Source organism: Rhincodon typus, chromosome 10, assembly GCF_021869965.1.
Source record: "Rhincodon typus isolate 14 chromosome 10, sRhiTyp1.1, whole genome shotgun sequence".
Taxonomy (NCBI): Eukaryota; Metazoa; Chordata; class Chondrichthyes; order Orectolobiformes; family Rhincodontidae; genus Rhincodon; species Rhincodon typus.
Genome location: NC_063341.1, coordinates 26,345,726 through 26,363,047, shown reverse-complemented (window position 1 = coordinate 26,363,047; position 17,322 = coordinate 26,345,726). Strand labels below are relative to the sequence as shown.

At 41.9% G+C, this 17,322-nt stretch overlaps 1 protein-coding gene across 2 annotated transcripts in view; it reads left to right on the top strand.

Moving 5' to 3' along the window:
* Positions 1-17,322, top strand: part of nmnat2 (nicotinamide nucleotide adenylyltransferase 2) — a 215,306-nt gene that overhangs the window by 149,768 nt on the left and 48,216 nt on the right. For both annotated transcript variants that reach the window (XM_020510411.2, XM_048602410.1), the window contains exon 4: positions 7,282-7,360. In XM_020510411.2, coding sequence (XP_020366000.1) covers positions 7,282-7,360 — 79 coding nt within the window. The remainder of the gene's footprint in view (positions 1-7,281; positions 7,361-17,322) is intronic.

Genomic DNA, 17,322 nt, shown 5'->3' with positions numbered 1-17,322 from the left:
TTCTGAAGAAGGGTCTAGACCCAAAACGTCAGCTTTCCTGCTCCTCTGATGCTGCTTGGCCTGCTGTGTTCATCCAGCTCTACACCTTATTATCTGCAGTTCTTTGGATTGTTTTTTTTTTCCTATTCCCTAGCCACTGGTTCCATCTCTCCCCCATGGCTGGTGTCTGATGCTGACCCAGACCATTTGGAATGTTAGTGCCATATTTGACTCCAAGATGAGTTACAAGTCACATAGCCTCCCTATCACTGAGACAGCCTATTTCCACCTTGGTAACATGGCCCACTTCCACTGCTGCTGCAACCCTCATACAAGTTTTATTATCCTGGACTTGTTACTCCAGTACTTTCCTTGTACTCACTAATACTGTGAATCCATCCAAAACTCTTGCTGCTTGCATTCTAACTCATACTAGCCCTGTTTAATGCATCAGTCCTGTTTGCTTTCGGCCCCACAATGTTTCAATTTTTTAAAATCTCATTCTTGTTTTCAAACCTGTCCGTGATCTTCCCTCTCTCTGTAGGCAGGCCCTGTACCCTGTGAGACCTCTCCATTCCTCCAGTTCTGCTGTGTTGTGATCTCCAATTTGAATGACTCCACCATTGGTAGCGGAGCCTCCAGCTGCCAACACCCCAACTCTGGACTTCCCTCCCTAAAACTCTCTGGTGCACTCTTGACTCATTTAAGACAAGCTCAAAATTCAGAATTTGTGTCCTATTTCCTTATGTCACTTAGTAGCAAATTTTATTGCATAATCTCTCATAAGCAATTACTACGGTATGGTGGTAAATAGGTGCAATTGTACAACCTTTTCACCTCTTTGAAATTGACTCATGAAATATTTTCGCTCTTCTAATTCTTATTTGAATGGCCATATAAAAACGTTTAGGTAGTTTATGACCTTTCTAGGTATGTAAAAAAAAAAAAGATACAGTATAGAATTCCCCATAATTTATCCTGATTAAGCGTTAATTTGGGAATCCAAATTAGTAAAGCTACCAGTGATAGTTGTTGGAAGTGGAAGTATTTTAGAAGATATACAATATTGAAATTAGACATAGAAAGAAGAGAAAAAATAATAGAAACAAAAGGGACCCTTACTCTCCAGATAATTTGTACCATCTACTGCCTGAGAATGCTTGGTACTGATGCTATATAAAAATGGAGAAAGCATGCCATTCACCGTGATTCACAACCTCAAAATATAAGACCAGAAAACAAACGATTGGTCTTTTCCCGAGGAGGTTTCCTTCGTCCAGGTGCCAAGATGAATTCTCTAGATGCCCTTTTGTCTGTGAAAATGACACGAGGAGAAACTTGGCTCAGAACACAGGCTGACCCGAAGCCAAATGCACCTTACGAAGAAACATAGAAAATAGGAGCAGGGGTAGGCCAATCAGCCCTTCAAGCCTGCTCTGTCATTAAATATGGTCATGTCTGATCATCCAACTCAGTACCACTGTCCTCCCTAAACACTTTTGTCCCTTTAGCCCCAAGAACTATTACAAACACTATCTTGAAAACCTGTTGATTGGCTTTCAAGAGGGTGCAGTCATTGACAACGATACCTCAATCAGCTGCCTGGATCAAATTTGCTGCAGATCCAACAAAGACAGAAAAGATCACACAACACTGTTCCTGCTCCTAGCCACTCACCATTCTCCTTAATGGTAGTCTCACTTGGCCAATTCTTCACCTGTTACTCACCATCTCTCTCCCAACCACTTGCCTCCTCACTCATCACTTCCCTCCCAGTGCCATGCTGTATCACTGTCACCCTTACCACTTTGCAAATGCCCCACTCACCAAAGGAGGCAGCAAGTGGGAGATGACAATGGTCAGAAGGAGCACAGAGTGGGAGGTGGTGAGGGGTCAGGAGGGAGGCAGTTACTGGGAAGAGGGTGTGGGGTCATGAGAGATAATTCAGACATAGAGTTCTGGGAAAGGTGGTCACATATTTGCAAGGCAACAACATGTTGAAGAATTCTAGCTAGGAACAGGGTAATAGTGTGTAAAGATAGCATGTTGAATGGTTTGTTTTCAGCAGAGTGGTGATGATGGTAGACGTGATGCAGAAAGGGACAACACCTGAAAAGAGTTTATAATATTTGCTAGTACAAGGACCAGGAAGCCCAATTTGGGGTCAGTATTTTACATGCAATAGGGTAACAAGAGCAGGAGGTGGTTCTCATGGACAGATTGAGCTTGGAAAAGACAGTGGGAAGAAGTAGAAAAGAAACGAAAGCAAGATGCAGCTTGGGTGCCCATAGCGGGGAGCTAGGGATCCCTGTAGGGAGAAGGGACATAGCAGAGGCAGCCAGTTGGTCTCCAAGTCAAAAAAAGAAGCATTCCTGGTGCTTAATGTTGGAGGTGAGAATGAGGAGACGGACATTGTACTTAATTGTATCACCGTAAGCATTGCTGTGACAGATATGTTCATTTTTTTTAAAGCTTGTATCTCTCAAATATCATTTTTTTAAAAAGTGAAATAAATAAACAGTCAACCAATTGGCAGCAGCATTAGAAATTTTCCAGACAAAACCCAGCGATCACAATTTGGCTCTAATTAGTCTTGCAATGTGCTTATTTGCAAAACCTTCCCTCGGAAGCAGTTGCTCATATTTATCTTGGGTCCACTTAAACTTGTGACCTCAAAGGATAAGCCAAATAAAAACAAAGCTAACCTCACTGTAGCAGGCTTCATCTGGGAAAGGCAACCAAGACGTGAACATGCCTTATCTGTTAGATCATAATGTTTTGTGCGTTAGTTCACATCTCAATATCATTACAATACAGCATGTTCTTCCTGTGGACGGTTCCATATAAAGTCCAGTGAAATCCTGCCAAGTCAACTGGTGTAGGCTGGAGAGCAACCTGTTAAATATTACTAGAGTCTGGCGTTCTTTTGCTTCCTTTCAATTTGAAACAACATTCTGAGCCTGGTATGCCTGGAGGTGAATTGTCATATGAATATTGCTGGGGTTGATTCTTTTGAAATAGATGAGGAGCTGCAGACCTTTCTCTTTCCTTTATTTGAAAATAAGTCATACTGCTTCATGAATGCATGCTGATTTTTACATTAGATTGAGCTGGCTGTGCAGCTCGCACCCTAAGGGCAATTTGATGTTTATCATTTGTCTTGCTCCATCAGTTCTATTAGGCACAAATACCGTCATTTTTGAATGATTTTTAAGCTGACCCATTCAGTAATAGTTTATTTGTTTATTTTGCCACGCATCTGAAGACAGCCAAGACAACCTTTAAGGAAATAAGACAAATAATACAATGGGGACAGATAATGAGAATTACCCAGCTATTGGTGATTGCCTAATTGTGTGCAAATTGTTTGATGTTGCATCGATTTCTGTGTGGAAATTGAGCCTTTGACTCAATTACTAACTAAACAATGGTTTACTCTTGTTACTTTTCCCAGGGAACACATAACCTCTGATGTGTAGCTATTTAAAAACCCCAAGCCCTGGAAAGTCCGTGTTTCAATTAACAGTCTTCTGGGTTAATCAATCTCATTTATGGTGTCTGTAAGGCTCGGTGAGGGACTCAACATTCCAAGCTAGGGAGTATGAAATCAGTCAGCACTCTTGCTCCTAATCGTGTGTCCCATTGCAGAGTGTGAATAAACACCAGGCTATATTATCAGTCCTGATGAATGGTGTAAACCTGAAATATTGACTCTCCTACTCCTCTGTTGCTGCCTGGCCTGCTGTGTTCCTCCAGCTCCACACTGTATTGACTCTGGCTCCAGCATCTGCAGTTCTTGCTATCTCCAGGCAATATTGTGCTGTCCCACACAGTCAATCATGACATTCACTACAGGAAAGCCTCACTAAAAGTTGTGGTTACATTCCTGAAAATTATAATTTTTAAATGAACTAACTTTAAGTGAATCATTGATTCCCATAGGAATCAATATTAAAACGGGACTTTGGTGCTGTATCATGTAAGTTAAAATACAATATTTTAAATGGTTAAATTCCTTCAAGGGTAAATTAAATGACTATTAACATAAAATACAATTAAAGTTAAAAGAATGGTAAGTTCCTCTTTAGTGGTCCTTCTGAGAGTGGAACCTGGGGTTCCCCTGCCCAAGGTCTCTGCCAGGACACTTGCACTCATTGGGCTCTGGGCTGCCAGCTGAGGTTGTTGCTTGTTCCTGGCTGCACTGTGGTTACTGCCGTGTTACATCGTTTTGGATGTCTATGGTGCCACTTCTAGCTGGCCACTGCTACGTCCAGTTTCTCCTCAGGCCACCACTTTGTTAGGCTGCACCTCTTGGCTGGCTAGGGGTCTGTGTCTGAGCTCATCCCCACTCCCTATCTCTCTAGGGTACCCCCAGCATTGATCGTCCCTTATGGCTGGTTGTGGAATCTGGGGTGTTTGTCCAAGTATGTGGTAGGATATGGTGCGGGAGGATGGTTGTAGAATAAAGGTCACCTCTGTCCAATAGAGCCTGGTGACTCCTCTACATTCTTCCACCAGCTGTGGACCCTGGTTTGCTGCCAGGCCACACAGGTCTGCCCAACCTGGTAGTGGCTGTAGGTCACTGAAAGGGTGTGGTCTTCCCAGATGTTGAGGGTTGGGACCAAACCCCATGGCCTGCCAGGAGGGGTAAATCCATAGTGTCTGAGTGGGTGCTGGGGTGATGCTGGCTTTTCAGGTGGACAACTGTTGGATGTCTGGCTGGGGGAAGACTGGCATCCCCAGCAGGCAGTCTGGGGTCTGGTGGGTGGGAGCTTCCAGGTAAAGACCTCAGGCAATGGTTCAGCAGAGGGAGGGGACAAAAGCCAAAAGGCCTCAGGTCTATGAGATGGGAGGTCACTCCAAAATGACACCATTCAGGCCAAGTAATGTACTGCCTTCAACAACGTCATAATGAATCTCGTGATGCTAAACAAGATCTCAGACTCCAGTAATTTACTGACATTAAAGAAAAACAACATTAAATATGGATTCCCTGTACAATGGCTGTGTCAGCAAGATATGAAGTCTCTGGAAAGTACCCCAAGAAATATCTTCATGTGAGGAAGAGAAGGAAAAGATTGGCAGAGCAAATTGACCAAGGAAACAGCTTCTCTCCTGTTCTGAATTTGTATAATTGGAGAATATAGCTTCACAATTTTCAGTCTGGTCCCAATTAGATTTTGCTGCAGAACACTGAGCAGAATTATTTCATCTGTCTACAACTTATTACAATATATATCAGGGTTCACAATTAAGGCTTCTTATTCTTTCAGTGTTTTGTGTATTCATGTTCTTGGAATCACTGGTTGTCCAAATGAGACATCTGATTTTGTTTTGACATTACTCATGTTTATCTGCTGTTTTCAGTTGAGGTGATAAGATTACAGCAGGCATGATAAAGTCTTGCAGGTGAAGGCCATATCCTATAGGACAGAGCAAGAGATGGTTGTTAAGGGAATTCACTATCAGATTAAACATAAACTGAGAATTAAGGGGAGAAACACAAATAAATCTGAAGGAAATACCATGACTTTTTTTCTACAATTCATTTACAACAATGTGGCAATGACAAGGCCGATATTTATTGCTCTTTCTTAATTTCCCTGTTTGAAGATGAGGCAAGTGGCTTTCATCAATACGATTGAGTGGCTAACCGGACAATTTCAAAGAATGGTTAAGAGTCAGCTATGTTTTTGTGGGTCTGGATTCACGTAGAGGCTAGACCGAGCAAGGATGGCAGATGTCTTTCCCTGTATGATGGGTTTTTACAACAATCTAATAGTTTTACAGTCATCATTAGTATCTTTACAATTCCAGATTTATTTTGGTTAATCGACTGAAATTAAGTTCTCTCCTCCTGTGGTTGGATTTGAACTGATATCTCCTAACCATTAATGGAGGTATTGGGATCCCTAAGCTAGCAACATAATCACATTGTTTCTAAAGGTATGGGTGGTCCATCAGTTGGGTTGTACAACATAAGGTTATGGATTCAAGTCACATCACAGACTATAGTCTAGATTGACTCTTTCCTGCAATACTGAGGGAGTACAACATTGATGAGAGTGTCATCTTTTAGCTGGAATGTTAAATTGAGGGTCTATTTATATGTTCAGGTATATTACATGATCCAATGACATGTTTTGCACAAGAACAGGGAAATCTACTGGTGTCCTGGACAATTTATTTATCCCACAACCAACAATACCAAAATAGATTTGTGTTTGGGGGCCTTTGGGAATGCTAAAATTAGTGAAGAATTTGAGTTCAAAACAATGATGGATACATTTTTTTAAAAAAAACCGGGGCATTGTTCTGAAGTTCAGGAATGTCCTGAGCATATGAAAGGCACAATGTTAATTGAATCTTTCAATTGGATCAGTTGCCTTTTTCCAGCATTAAGAATTAAAGACTGTTCTCACATTTGTTAAATGAATTTCACTGTCCTGGTGAAGGCAACATACTGCATAGCCCAGAAATCTGAAACAAACAGAGTGAATGCTGGAGAAACTCAACAGATCTGACAGCATCTGTGGAGAGTGAAACCGAATTAAGGTTTCGAGTTAGGTATGATTCTTCTTCAGAACTCCATCTTGAAGACCACTCATACCAGGCTTGAAACAATAACTGTGTTTCTGTCTCCACAGATGCTGCCAGACCTACTGAGTTTCTCCAGCCCTCTCTCAGCCTGTTTCATTGTCCTATAGTATGTTAAGTTGAGACCATGGAATGACCCATATATTAAGGCACCTTCTGCCTAACAAAGGCTTCCCCCCACCAATTGAAATTGCCACCTTTCTGCACCCCCCCCCCTCAATCCCTGGCCTCCCAATCGTGCAGCACCCCTCTCCTCAGAATATCCTGGCAGATGGGGATGGACACCCAGGGACTGTCAACTGTAAAATCCAGGCAAGCTTTCCTGTGCTGATGATGGTGGGCTTATCCAAAACTGCTCAGTCAGTGAGTAGGGTCAGCATTTCACAGAATGCCAGCTAATATTATGTACGTGCTCTAACCAATGATTTGCATAAAGTCAACATTACTATCCTCTTATATCTGTCACTATTTGTAAAATTCAGGATTTTATTAGCCTTTATCTACCTGTATTGTTATTTTCAGGCAAATATGCATGGAAACCTCTAAGCTTCTCTCTTTAGCTCCCACCCTGCACCCCACAAGGTGTCTTCCCCTCGGGGTATATCACCGTTCCTTGTTTTTCCTTCCATTAAAGTTCCTGTTGTCGGAATTTGTTCTAACTAGTCATTAATATAACTACTGAAGTAATGTATAATATATCCACAGGGTGGATCCATGGGAGTGTTACCAGGATACTTGGCAAACAACCTGCAGTGTACTGGAACACCATCGGGACCTTATGAAGGTAAGGAAATGGCACGACTCAGCAAGCTACAGCTCATTAGAAGCAGAGGGGTTGCCAATGTCTTCCTACTGCTAGGATTCACAAAGGAGTCTGTGGTCTGGAATACTGCTGCCATGAATGGAAAGGATGCAAAGAAACTGAAAGAAAAGGAGAAGTACTAGGGAAATGAATATATTTCTAATTTAACCTTTGATAGTCTGATTAAATTAAAGGCAGACAAAGGAAATGGGTAGTTATTGCAGAAATTGGAAATAGCTGCAAATGTCTCAGAGTGGAGTGAATTGAATCTCACAGCCCTTCATCTGGAAGTGGTTACACTATATGGCAGGGCACTGGGTGGTCCCAATTCATTCTCTTACCTTTTCAGTTTGAATTCAGAGCTATTGTGTCAATACTCTGATAGCAGTACACACTGATACTCAGAAAACATAATGCCAGCAGTAAGTTTCCAATGGTGGGGGGCTTTCTGCTGGATGTCAGATTGGAAGGATTTGTGTTAAAGGATACAGCGATGAAATGAAAATCAGAATTCATCCTGTTTCTGCTCATGTAATTTCTTCCTCGTGGGCTTTCCTCTCAGCTGTAAAGAGGCCAGCACTCTTGGAGTTTGAAAATTGAAGCCAAAGCTAATGTTTTTGTTAACTTCTGTCCTGTCCTTACACTTCAAAAGACAATAGGCAAAAGTAAATGCACACTTTAGTCTGGAGGTATAATATATTCACTGAATGAGTTAAACTACTTTATGTTGACTTCTTTCTGGGAGGAACTTGTGTTGTTGTTAGGAGGTGGGAAGGCCTGGGGCGATTGCACAGGCTGAGGCTGAGCTATGGATATTACCCTCAAAGGCCCAGTTCTATATTATTTTAAAATGCCGACAGCAGCCTTGTCAGTACTAAATTGACTTGATTGATCCCTTTGGCAATGTATACAGGCATGTCTATGTGAAAACAGCCCAGAGTGAGTCATCGAGATAACAAGGTGTAGAGCTGGATGAACACAGCAGGCCAAGCAGCATCAGAGGAGCAGGAAAGCTGACGTTTTGGGCCTAGACCCTTCTTCAGAAATGGCTCTGATGCTGATGCTGCTTGGCCTGCTGTGTTCATCCAGCTCTACACCTTGTTATCTCAGATTCTCCAGCATCTGCAGTTCGTACTGTCTCCAGAGTGAGTCCTCTGTTGATTGTGTAGTTGAAAGGGAAGAAGTAGTAGTTCATACTGGATCCACCTGATTTGTTTGAAGCTTTGTTATTTATCTGTTTTTTCAGCGGGGCTGTCTTGTGGCACTGTGGTAGTGTCCCTTCCTCTGAGCCAGGAGATCTAGGTTCAAGTCCCACCTGCTCCAGACCTATGTAATTACATCACTGAAATGTCCCTCATTGTGGCGTAGTGGTAGTGTCCCTACCCCAAGACTGGGAGGCGTAGGTTCAAGTCCCACCTGCTCTAGAGGAGTGTAATAACATCTCTAAATATGTTGATTGGAAAAATGGGTCAATAAGAAAATATGTTTCTGTAGTGTAGCGGTTAACCCAAGGCCTCTTGCAATGCAGTGGTAACGTCCCTGCCTCTGAACTAGGAGGCCCAGGTTCAAGACCAACTACTTCAGAGGTGTGTAAAAAACATCTCTGAACATATTTATTAGGAAAATATCTGTTTCTTCAAAGCTGCTTGCTTTTAGATGTTTTCTGCCAGATAAATTCTTTGGTACAGTATTGACAGCCACTTCTGAAAGCAGATCTCATGTCCTCTATAACCTGGAATTTTCTGCTCCTGGCCTGATATTTGGGTAAAGGGTAAGGAAACCTAGGGACCATAACAAGAAACTCTTACACTGTTCCTCAGGTACAAGAATGTATTAAATGCCTCCAGGATTCTCCTTTCTTTGGCTGAATATTCAATCAGAGCAACAATCAGCCTTTAAATGAACAGATCGCTTATTTAAAAACATGTAAATGAACAGCAGATAATATAAAACAGTGATTTATAAAGCTCATTATTCTCCACTATGAAAAACACAATAAATATTTGACTCATTTTGTCACTGCATGTAGGCTTTAAAATAGAGGATCATTTCCTATGCTGGTGGTTGATTGATTGATTGTTTGATTTATTGTCTCGAGTACTGAAGTACGTGATAAGTATTGATTACCAGCTTTTTCACATTGACTGACGCACTTTTTCATTTTTTAACAGTTTCTCTGATTTTTCATCATTTTTTATGAAAAACATGAATAAACCCTGAAAGTTTTGTGCGGATAAGTAAATTTGTGAATGGCAAAGACTGGCAGCAGTTGCTTAAAGTTTCCAGGAGCAGGAAACCTGCCTGATTCTCTGTCTTTTCCCTGTTAATTGTATCGGTTCCACTCTTTTTCAGCTCGACGTTGGTTAACTTAGCCAAAACTGTCATTGCATATCTCTCACCTATTTCTTTTCTAGACTCTCAACTGTAAAGTCCCTTAACTCTAATTCCTTCCCTTCCTTCCTCCTATAACTGCAGGCTTTTAAAATATAATACGAATGAATATAAGGCAAACATTAAAAATCTGAAGCAAAAACAGGAAATGCTGATTAAGCTCATGCAAGAGGTGGGTATCAGGAACCAGCAAATTTCCCAGCGTGGCATGCCTCCCTCAGAAGAAAGGCAGTGGGTACATGCTCGAATTGCGGCCCACTGTACCAGAAGGTGTTAAAAGGCAACCACAGGGCCTGCTGCGTGTAATTTAGAAATAGATCTAAGTTGTAAATTAAACAGTGTTTTCCCTTATTGTTCCATTGCTGAAACTGTCTCAACAGACTGACAGGCATCTGGGCTCTCAGCCAAAAATGCATAATGGAGGCAATGAGAAATCATGGGATGGTTTGGAGAGGCACAGGTTGGCAGATGTATAGTTTGGGGACATGGGTAAAACATTTTGAATTTACCATTCAAAACGTTCCCTCGTTCAGACTCTGGTTGATGACACCTCTGAAAGGCCGTGAACCATGACTCATTGAAAAGCTGTCTCTACTCAATAATAATCTCAGACAGCTAGAAGATGCCTGTTACCGTGATGGAGCTGGCTAGGTCAGGGGTGTATGCAGTGGGCTTGTAACATGCCCTGTTATCCTTGATGACAACATTTGAGGGTGCTGGGAACCCTTGAATCTGGTGCTGGCCACCTTTGTAAAAGGTCATCCAACTCCACGAGAATCCAACTCAGTGTTTCAGGTCAATGACCCTACATCAGAAGTAGAAAAAGTTCCAGTCCTAATAAAAGGATGCAGACATTGGGACGGATTTCACCAGCATCAGGCTGACAGGCTCCATTAAGGATGGGTGAGGGCTGGTGTTGAGGGGCCAGGGGTTTAGTAAAGTGAGAGCTGTGATCTTGGGAACTGTTATACCTCCGACAGTCCAGGGTTCTCAACACCAGCCTGCCTGCTAAAACTTTCAAGTTACCATTTGCTTTGAGCTTCGCCGACTTTAAAATAGCGGCAGCAAAGGTTTGAGGCCATAAGACCCAAGAGCAGGTAGAGCTGGCTGCCTGATGCTTTCATCCCCACTTGTAATATCTCACGTAGGTCAGGAGTGAGCACATAGGCGGCAGGAAGGAGACAAGCTGGATTTTATGATGGGGCAGTGTAAAACTAAGCCTGTGAATTCTGCCCATTCACAGAGGTTGCCAGTCCTGCAAAGTATTTCCAGAATGTTCTGTTTTCATTTTAAAACCTAACCCCATTAATCTTTAGGCATGCTGGTAGTTTTCTCCTTGCTAACCCCAAAATTGCTCTCCAAAATTCCGTGCTGTGAAGTGCTTTCAGCAAAATTAAGGCAGCAGCTCATTTACTGTGGGTTCTTTAAGGTGTTTGATGAACTGAATGATGCACATTCTGTGCTCCATTCCATTTCTCTACAGGTATAGACTTGCAGCAATCAGCTGATCAGTGTGGCTCTCAGAGTGTGGGCTGCTGCTATTGCTGACAGTTCCTTACTTGTGCAGTATTGGGAGACACAGAGTCTCCTTTTTCGTCTGTATGGCTCATTCAGCACCTTTAATTTCCACTTCAATGAATAGAGGAGCTATAATAAATATAATGTGTTTATTTTTTAATTATCTAAATTTGCAGTTGTAACTGCTTGATTGCTCCAGGCCCATAATAGCTTAGACCTGCAAATTTAAAAAAAAATCAAGCTTATTCAATTCTCAGAATGGAAAGCTTAATTTGAAGACTTTAGCTTTGTACTGTAAAGATGACAATAATGAATTGTTTTGTCTCCTGACTTTTTTCGCATAAGTGTAAAAAGCTAATTCAAATTCAATGCAGAAAAAAATCTTCAACCCTCACCAAGAGGTTATTAAACGTCCAGCTATGTAAAAGAACATATACTGATGGCTCATGGAAATTAAACTGCACTAAGTTATTTAAATGCATAACACTCTGTTGATATCCTGAATCCCATACTCTATGATGGGTTGATCATTATATTAAACTAATGAGTAAAGGAAGCATTGGTATGATAATAGCTCAAAACGTTATTTTCAAATTGACTATCAGATTATTTGCTATTGAAATAATGTGGAGGCAAAAACTGCTCAACATATTTATGTTGCAAGTGTTACAGCAATTTCAGACAAGGGACAGATTTTTGTTTTATTTGTCCATGGGATGTGGGTGTCACTACCCATCCCTAGTTGCCCTCAAGAAGTGCTAGTAAGCTGTCTTCTTTAACCAATGGAGTCTGTTTGGAGTAGGTAGATCCACAATGCCATTCGCGAGGGAATTCCAGGATTTTGATCGAATGACACTGAAGGAACAACAATATATTTCCGAGTCAGGATGGTGAATGGCTTGGAGGGGAACTTGCAGGTGGTGGTGTTCCCATGTATCTGCCGCCCATGTATTTCTGGATGGTGGTGTCCATGGGTTTGGAAGGTGCTGTCTAAGGAGCTTAGGTGAATTTTTGCAATGCATCTTGTAGATAGTTCACACTGCTGCTACTGAGCATCCGCGATAGAGGGAGTGGAGTTTGTGAATCTGATGCCCGTCAAGTGGGTTGCTTTGTCCTGGATGGTGTCAAGCTTCTTGAATGTTGTTGGAGTTGCATCCATCTGTGCAAGTGGGGAGTATTCCATCAGACTCCTGACTAGCACCTTGTAGATGGTGGACAGGCTTTCAGGAGATGAGTTACTGCTGGTGTATTTCTCACCTCTTTTGAAAGTATTTACATGACAGATGCACAGTTATAAGCAGGAATCCATAAGTTGCTGTTTGTGTTATATTGCTCTGCCTCTAGCTTTGCTAAAAATGCAATCTCTCTGTCTGCATCACTATTGACATGCATTAAGTAGTTTGAAATTATGGTAAACAGAAACAAAAAACTGAAACTCAAACCGACATGTCGTTGGGCCTGAAACGTTGATTCTGCTTTCTCTCCATAGATAATGCCAGGTCTTCTGAGTTTCTCCAGCAAATTTCTGTTTTTGTTTGAAATTGTGCTATAAACCAATCTGCTTACAGAAGGCCAGGCCAGGTCCATTTCAGCCCAAGTATCTTTTAATGATGTAGTAAGTATTAATGACTACCAGGCAACCCCTCACACACTGAAAACTATTACAAGTCTTTCAGGAATCATTGGAGTCAGGGAGAGTCCCACAGGATTGGAAAATGGTTAATGTAACATCCTTATTTAAGAAGGGAGGGAGGCAGAAGACAGAAGACTACAGGTAGGTTAACCTGACCTCAGTTGGTAAGATTTCGGAGTCCATTATTAAGGATGAGATTGCTGAGTACTTGGAACTGCAAGTTAGGCAAAGGGCACCCAGTGGACATGATCTATTTGGATTTCCAGAAGGCCCTTGACAAGCTGCCGCACAGGAGGCTGCTACATAAGGTAAAAGCCCATAGTGTTAGGGCAAGATACTGTCATGAATATAGGTTTAGCTGACTGGCAAAAGGCAGAGAGTGGGATAAGGGGGTCTTTTTCAGGATGGTAGTCAATGAACTAATGAAGTTCAGCAGGGGTCATAACTGGGACCACAACTATGCACGTTATACATTAACAATCTGAATAGGCATTGTTGCTAAGTTTGCAGATGACACAAATTTTAGGTGGAGGGACAGGTAGTGTAGAGCAAACAGGGAGGCTGCAGAAGGACTTGGACAGGCTAGGAGAGTGGGTAAAGAAGTGACAGATAGAATACAATGTGGGAAAGTGTGAGGTCATGCACTTTGGTAAGAAGAATAGAGGCATAGACTATTTTCCAAATAGGGAAAGCCTTCAGAAATCTGAAGCACAAAGGGACTTAACAGTTCTAGTTTAAGATTCTGTTAAGGTTAACATGCAGGTTCATTTGGCAATTATGAAGACAAATACAATATTGGCATTCATTTTGAGAGGGCTAGAATACAAGAGCAGGGACGTACTGCTGAGGGCGTATAAGGCTCTGGTCAGACTGCATTTGGAATATTGTGACCAGTTTTGGGCCTCATCTAGGGAAGGATATGCTGCAGATTGGAGGAGGTCGAGAGAAGGTTTACAGGGATAATGCCAGGGATGGAGGCCTTGTTGGATGAGGAGTGGTTGAGGGCTCTGGGTCTGTTCTTGGTGGAGTTTAAAAGGATGAGGATGGATTTGATTGAAACTTATAGAATACAGAGAGATCTATGTAGTGAATGTGGAGTAGGTGTTTCTGCATATAGGATAGAATAGGACCCAGGGACACAGCCTCAGGATGAAGAGTTGACGCTTTAGAACTGACATGAGGACAAATTTCTTTAGCCAGAGGCTGGTAAATCTGTGGAATGCATTGCCACAGAAGGCTGTGGAGGGCAAGTCATTGAGTGTACTTAACAGAGAGTTAGATGGTTCTTGGTTAGTAAGGGGATCAAGGGTTATGGGGAGAAGGCAAGAAAATGGAATTGAGAAACATACCAGCCATGATCGAATAGCAGAGCAGACTCAATGGACCAAGTGACCTAATTCGCCTCTTATAACTTATGGCCTTTCACGTATGTCACATTCTTTCAGGTTTTAATGATCGGTGATTTTAAAAATGTAAGTTGAAAATGAAGAACATCTTTTCAATTTTTCCTTTCTCTTTTTTTCTCTCACTTTTGATCCAGCCATTTTTTCCCCTCTTTTTATTCTTTCTGTGCCTGTTTTGACAGAGAAATCAATGAAGAAGTGACATTTACCCAGCCTAATTTAAGCTGCTTCTCAATCCTTCAACCTGGTTGAGGAGATACATTGATGTTTGACCTATTCAATCAGGTCAGAAGTTACACAACACCAGGCTATAGCCCACCAGGTTTATTTGAAATCATAAGCTTTTGGAGCATAGCCCCTTCGTCAGGTGAAGCGAAGAAAAGCACACAGGCACAGAATTTATAGGCAGAGACATCAATGGGCAGAGAGAGCAAAAGATCAGACAAATGGTGTGAGTGGAGTGTCGATACATTGAATAATAAGTCTCTGCAGGTGATCAAACGTGTCAGGCAGTGTGAGTAAAGTGTCAACAGCTGAATAGCAAGTGGAGGGGTGACCTATAATCCAATTAATTGAGGCAGATATTGTAATTACAAAAAATAGAAATAAAATCACCTGCAGAGACTTATTATTCAACCTATCGACACTCCACTCACACCATTTGTCTGATCTTTTGCTCTCTCTTGATGTCTCTGCCTATAAATTCTGTGCCTGTGTGCTTTTCTTCTCTTTACCTGACAAAGGGGCTATGCTCCAAAAGCTTGTGATTTCAAATAAACCTGTTGGACTATAACCTAGTATCGTGTGACTTCTGACCTTGTCCACTCCAGTCCAGCACCAGCACCTCCACATCATGGCTATTCAATCAGGTCACAGGTGCCAGTTTCCCTTGCTGCAACATTATCAGCTCACACTTATAGCAACTTTCTATGCACGAAGCTTATAGCCTTGAATAAGATTAACTAATGGTAAATGACTTTGCTAAAGCGAATTATGCCTCATTGTTTTACATTCCCCTGAAGACTCAGTGTGAAACTTAACCATTCAATCTAGAAGGTGCCAAGTTCAAACCCAGGTCTGAGCTGAATTGGTTGATTTCAACTGATGCAGTATCAGAAGATGCTACATATATCCTTGGTGAAGTTTGGCTTGGCGACATAAGGTCAGGTCAACAGTGTTGTGCGTGATCATTATCCAATGATCCTTGCTTGAATGTGTAGTTGTGTGATGTGAGTAAAATTGGAATTTCGCATAATTTACACTCGAACAAGGCAAAAATCCCCACCATCTAGATTCATGCCTGAAGTATGACCTGGGGAAGGTTACCAAAGAACAGCTGGTGTCTATGTAACTGTGTTCAGAAGGATGGCTGAAACAGGCATGTAGCCTTAAATGTGAATTAGAAGTTTAATATCTAATGGATGACCCCCTTTCTAACCTTATTCACTAATGAATGAAGTAGGCATCATGTCTGCTCATTTAGAATTCTTTAATGGCCTATGCAACCAGCTACACAGGGTATGCATGATTACTAAAGCAGCTTGCTGTGGAGCCAGTATTGCTCATCCAATGCCACTGAGTAATCATGCCACCAGTGTCAGGGTAATCATTATGGGAGTGATAGGGGGGGCAGTAGAAGGTGTGTCAGTAGATTAGTTGGGATGTGGAGGAGGGAGTTTGGGGATTGGGGTGATTGTCAAGTCAGGGTAGGGGGTAATTGTGAAGGTAATCAGGGAGTAGCCAAGGGTGGTTGGGAATTTGGATTGGAGGGCTAATTGGGTTATTGGAGATAGTCTGGGAAGTCAGGGTATTTAGCATCAAGAAGGGAGATGTTAGAGCAGCTAGCCCAAGGGTAGTTATCAGCAAGGTAGTAGCAGAGAGTTTGTAGGCAGGTCAGGAGATTACTCAGGAGTGGAGGAGAGAGTTTGGGGTCTCAATATAATTGTTGGGCTAGGTGAAGGGTAATTGAGGGATCAGGGAATAGTCAGGGGTTCTATGGAGGAGTCAGGGATTAGTGAAAGTGGTTTGGGAGAGGGTCAGTTCCGTAATTAAACAGGAGTTTAATTTGTTTACCATTGTCTGACTATCTATTCAGGTAAGTACCTCAGAACTGTCCAAAGTCTCCCAGTCTAGCTTAGTGTCAGAGACTTCTGTGGGGGGTCCCAGCAAGCAGAGGAAGTGTCTGTCAGAAGTTCAGTTCTCAAAGACAGTTCTCGTGGAGTGAGTGCTCCACACTCATCTCTTGGGGCACACACTCAGTCTCTCATGATCTTGGAAACTGATGATCTGAGAAATTACTATTTTTTATCTTTGTCTGTTTCGCCCCTTCATTTTCTCCATCCTTTACCTTACCCTGAGGACGTAACAACTGCAGTGAAAGCCACATGCAAGTAAACCAAAGACCTTCCAGTTGATAACAACTTCCTATTTTGTAAGCTCCAACAATAATAACATTTTACAATAAAACATCTGATGGTGGACAACTGTTGCACAATTCAGAAACTAAACTTGTTTGTCCTCTGAATATTCCAGGTGTATCTCTCTAGACTGTTTGGGAAGTTGTAATCCGGAACACAGATTAATCATCTCTTTGAATGCCTTTCACTTTCAACTTTGTTAGAAATCAAAATCCTTCTGCCTTCAGGCATCAGAAAAATTAAAATGCTTCCAGAGTGATAGTTGTGACTGACAAATGACATATCAGAAAAAAATGTAACAAACCCTGAAAGGCAAACCTTCAGCTAAACATCAGTCACGTACCCTTAGTACTGGACAGCCCTGACAGGCTCTCGTGTATTCACTGGCTGTAGTTAGGAGTATCCAGCATACAGTACACTTACTACAGTGAGTCTGATAGCTCAGAATAGGACAAGCATTCCTGATGACAATGGAGCTATTTCATCTTTCATCCAGCTCAGCTTGGCATTACAGATATCATGAGAAGACAGAGCTGTTCTCTTCAGTAGGTATATGTGAGTCTTATCCAATGTTGTAACTCT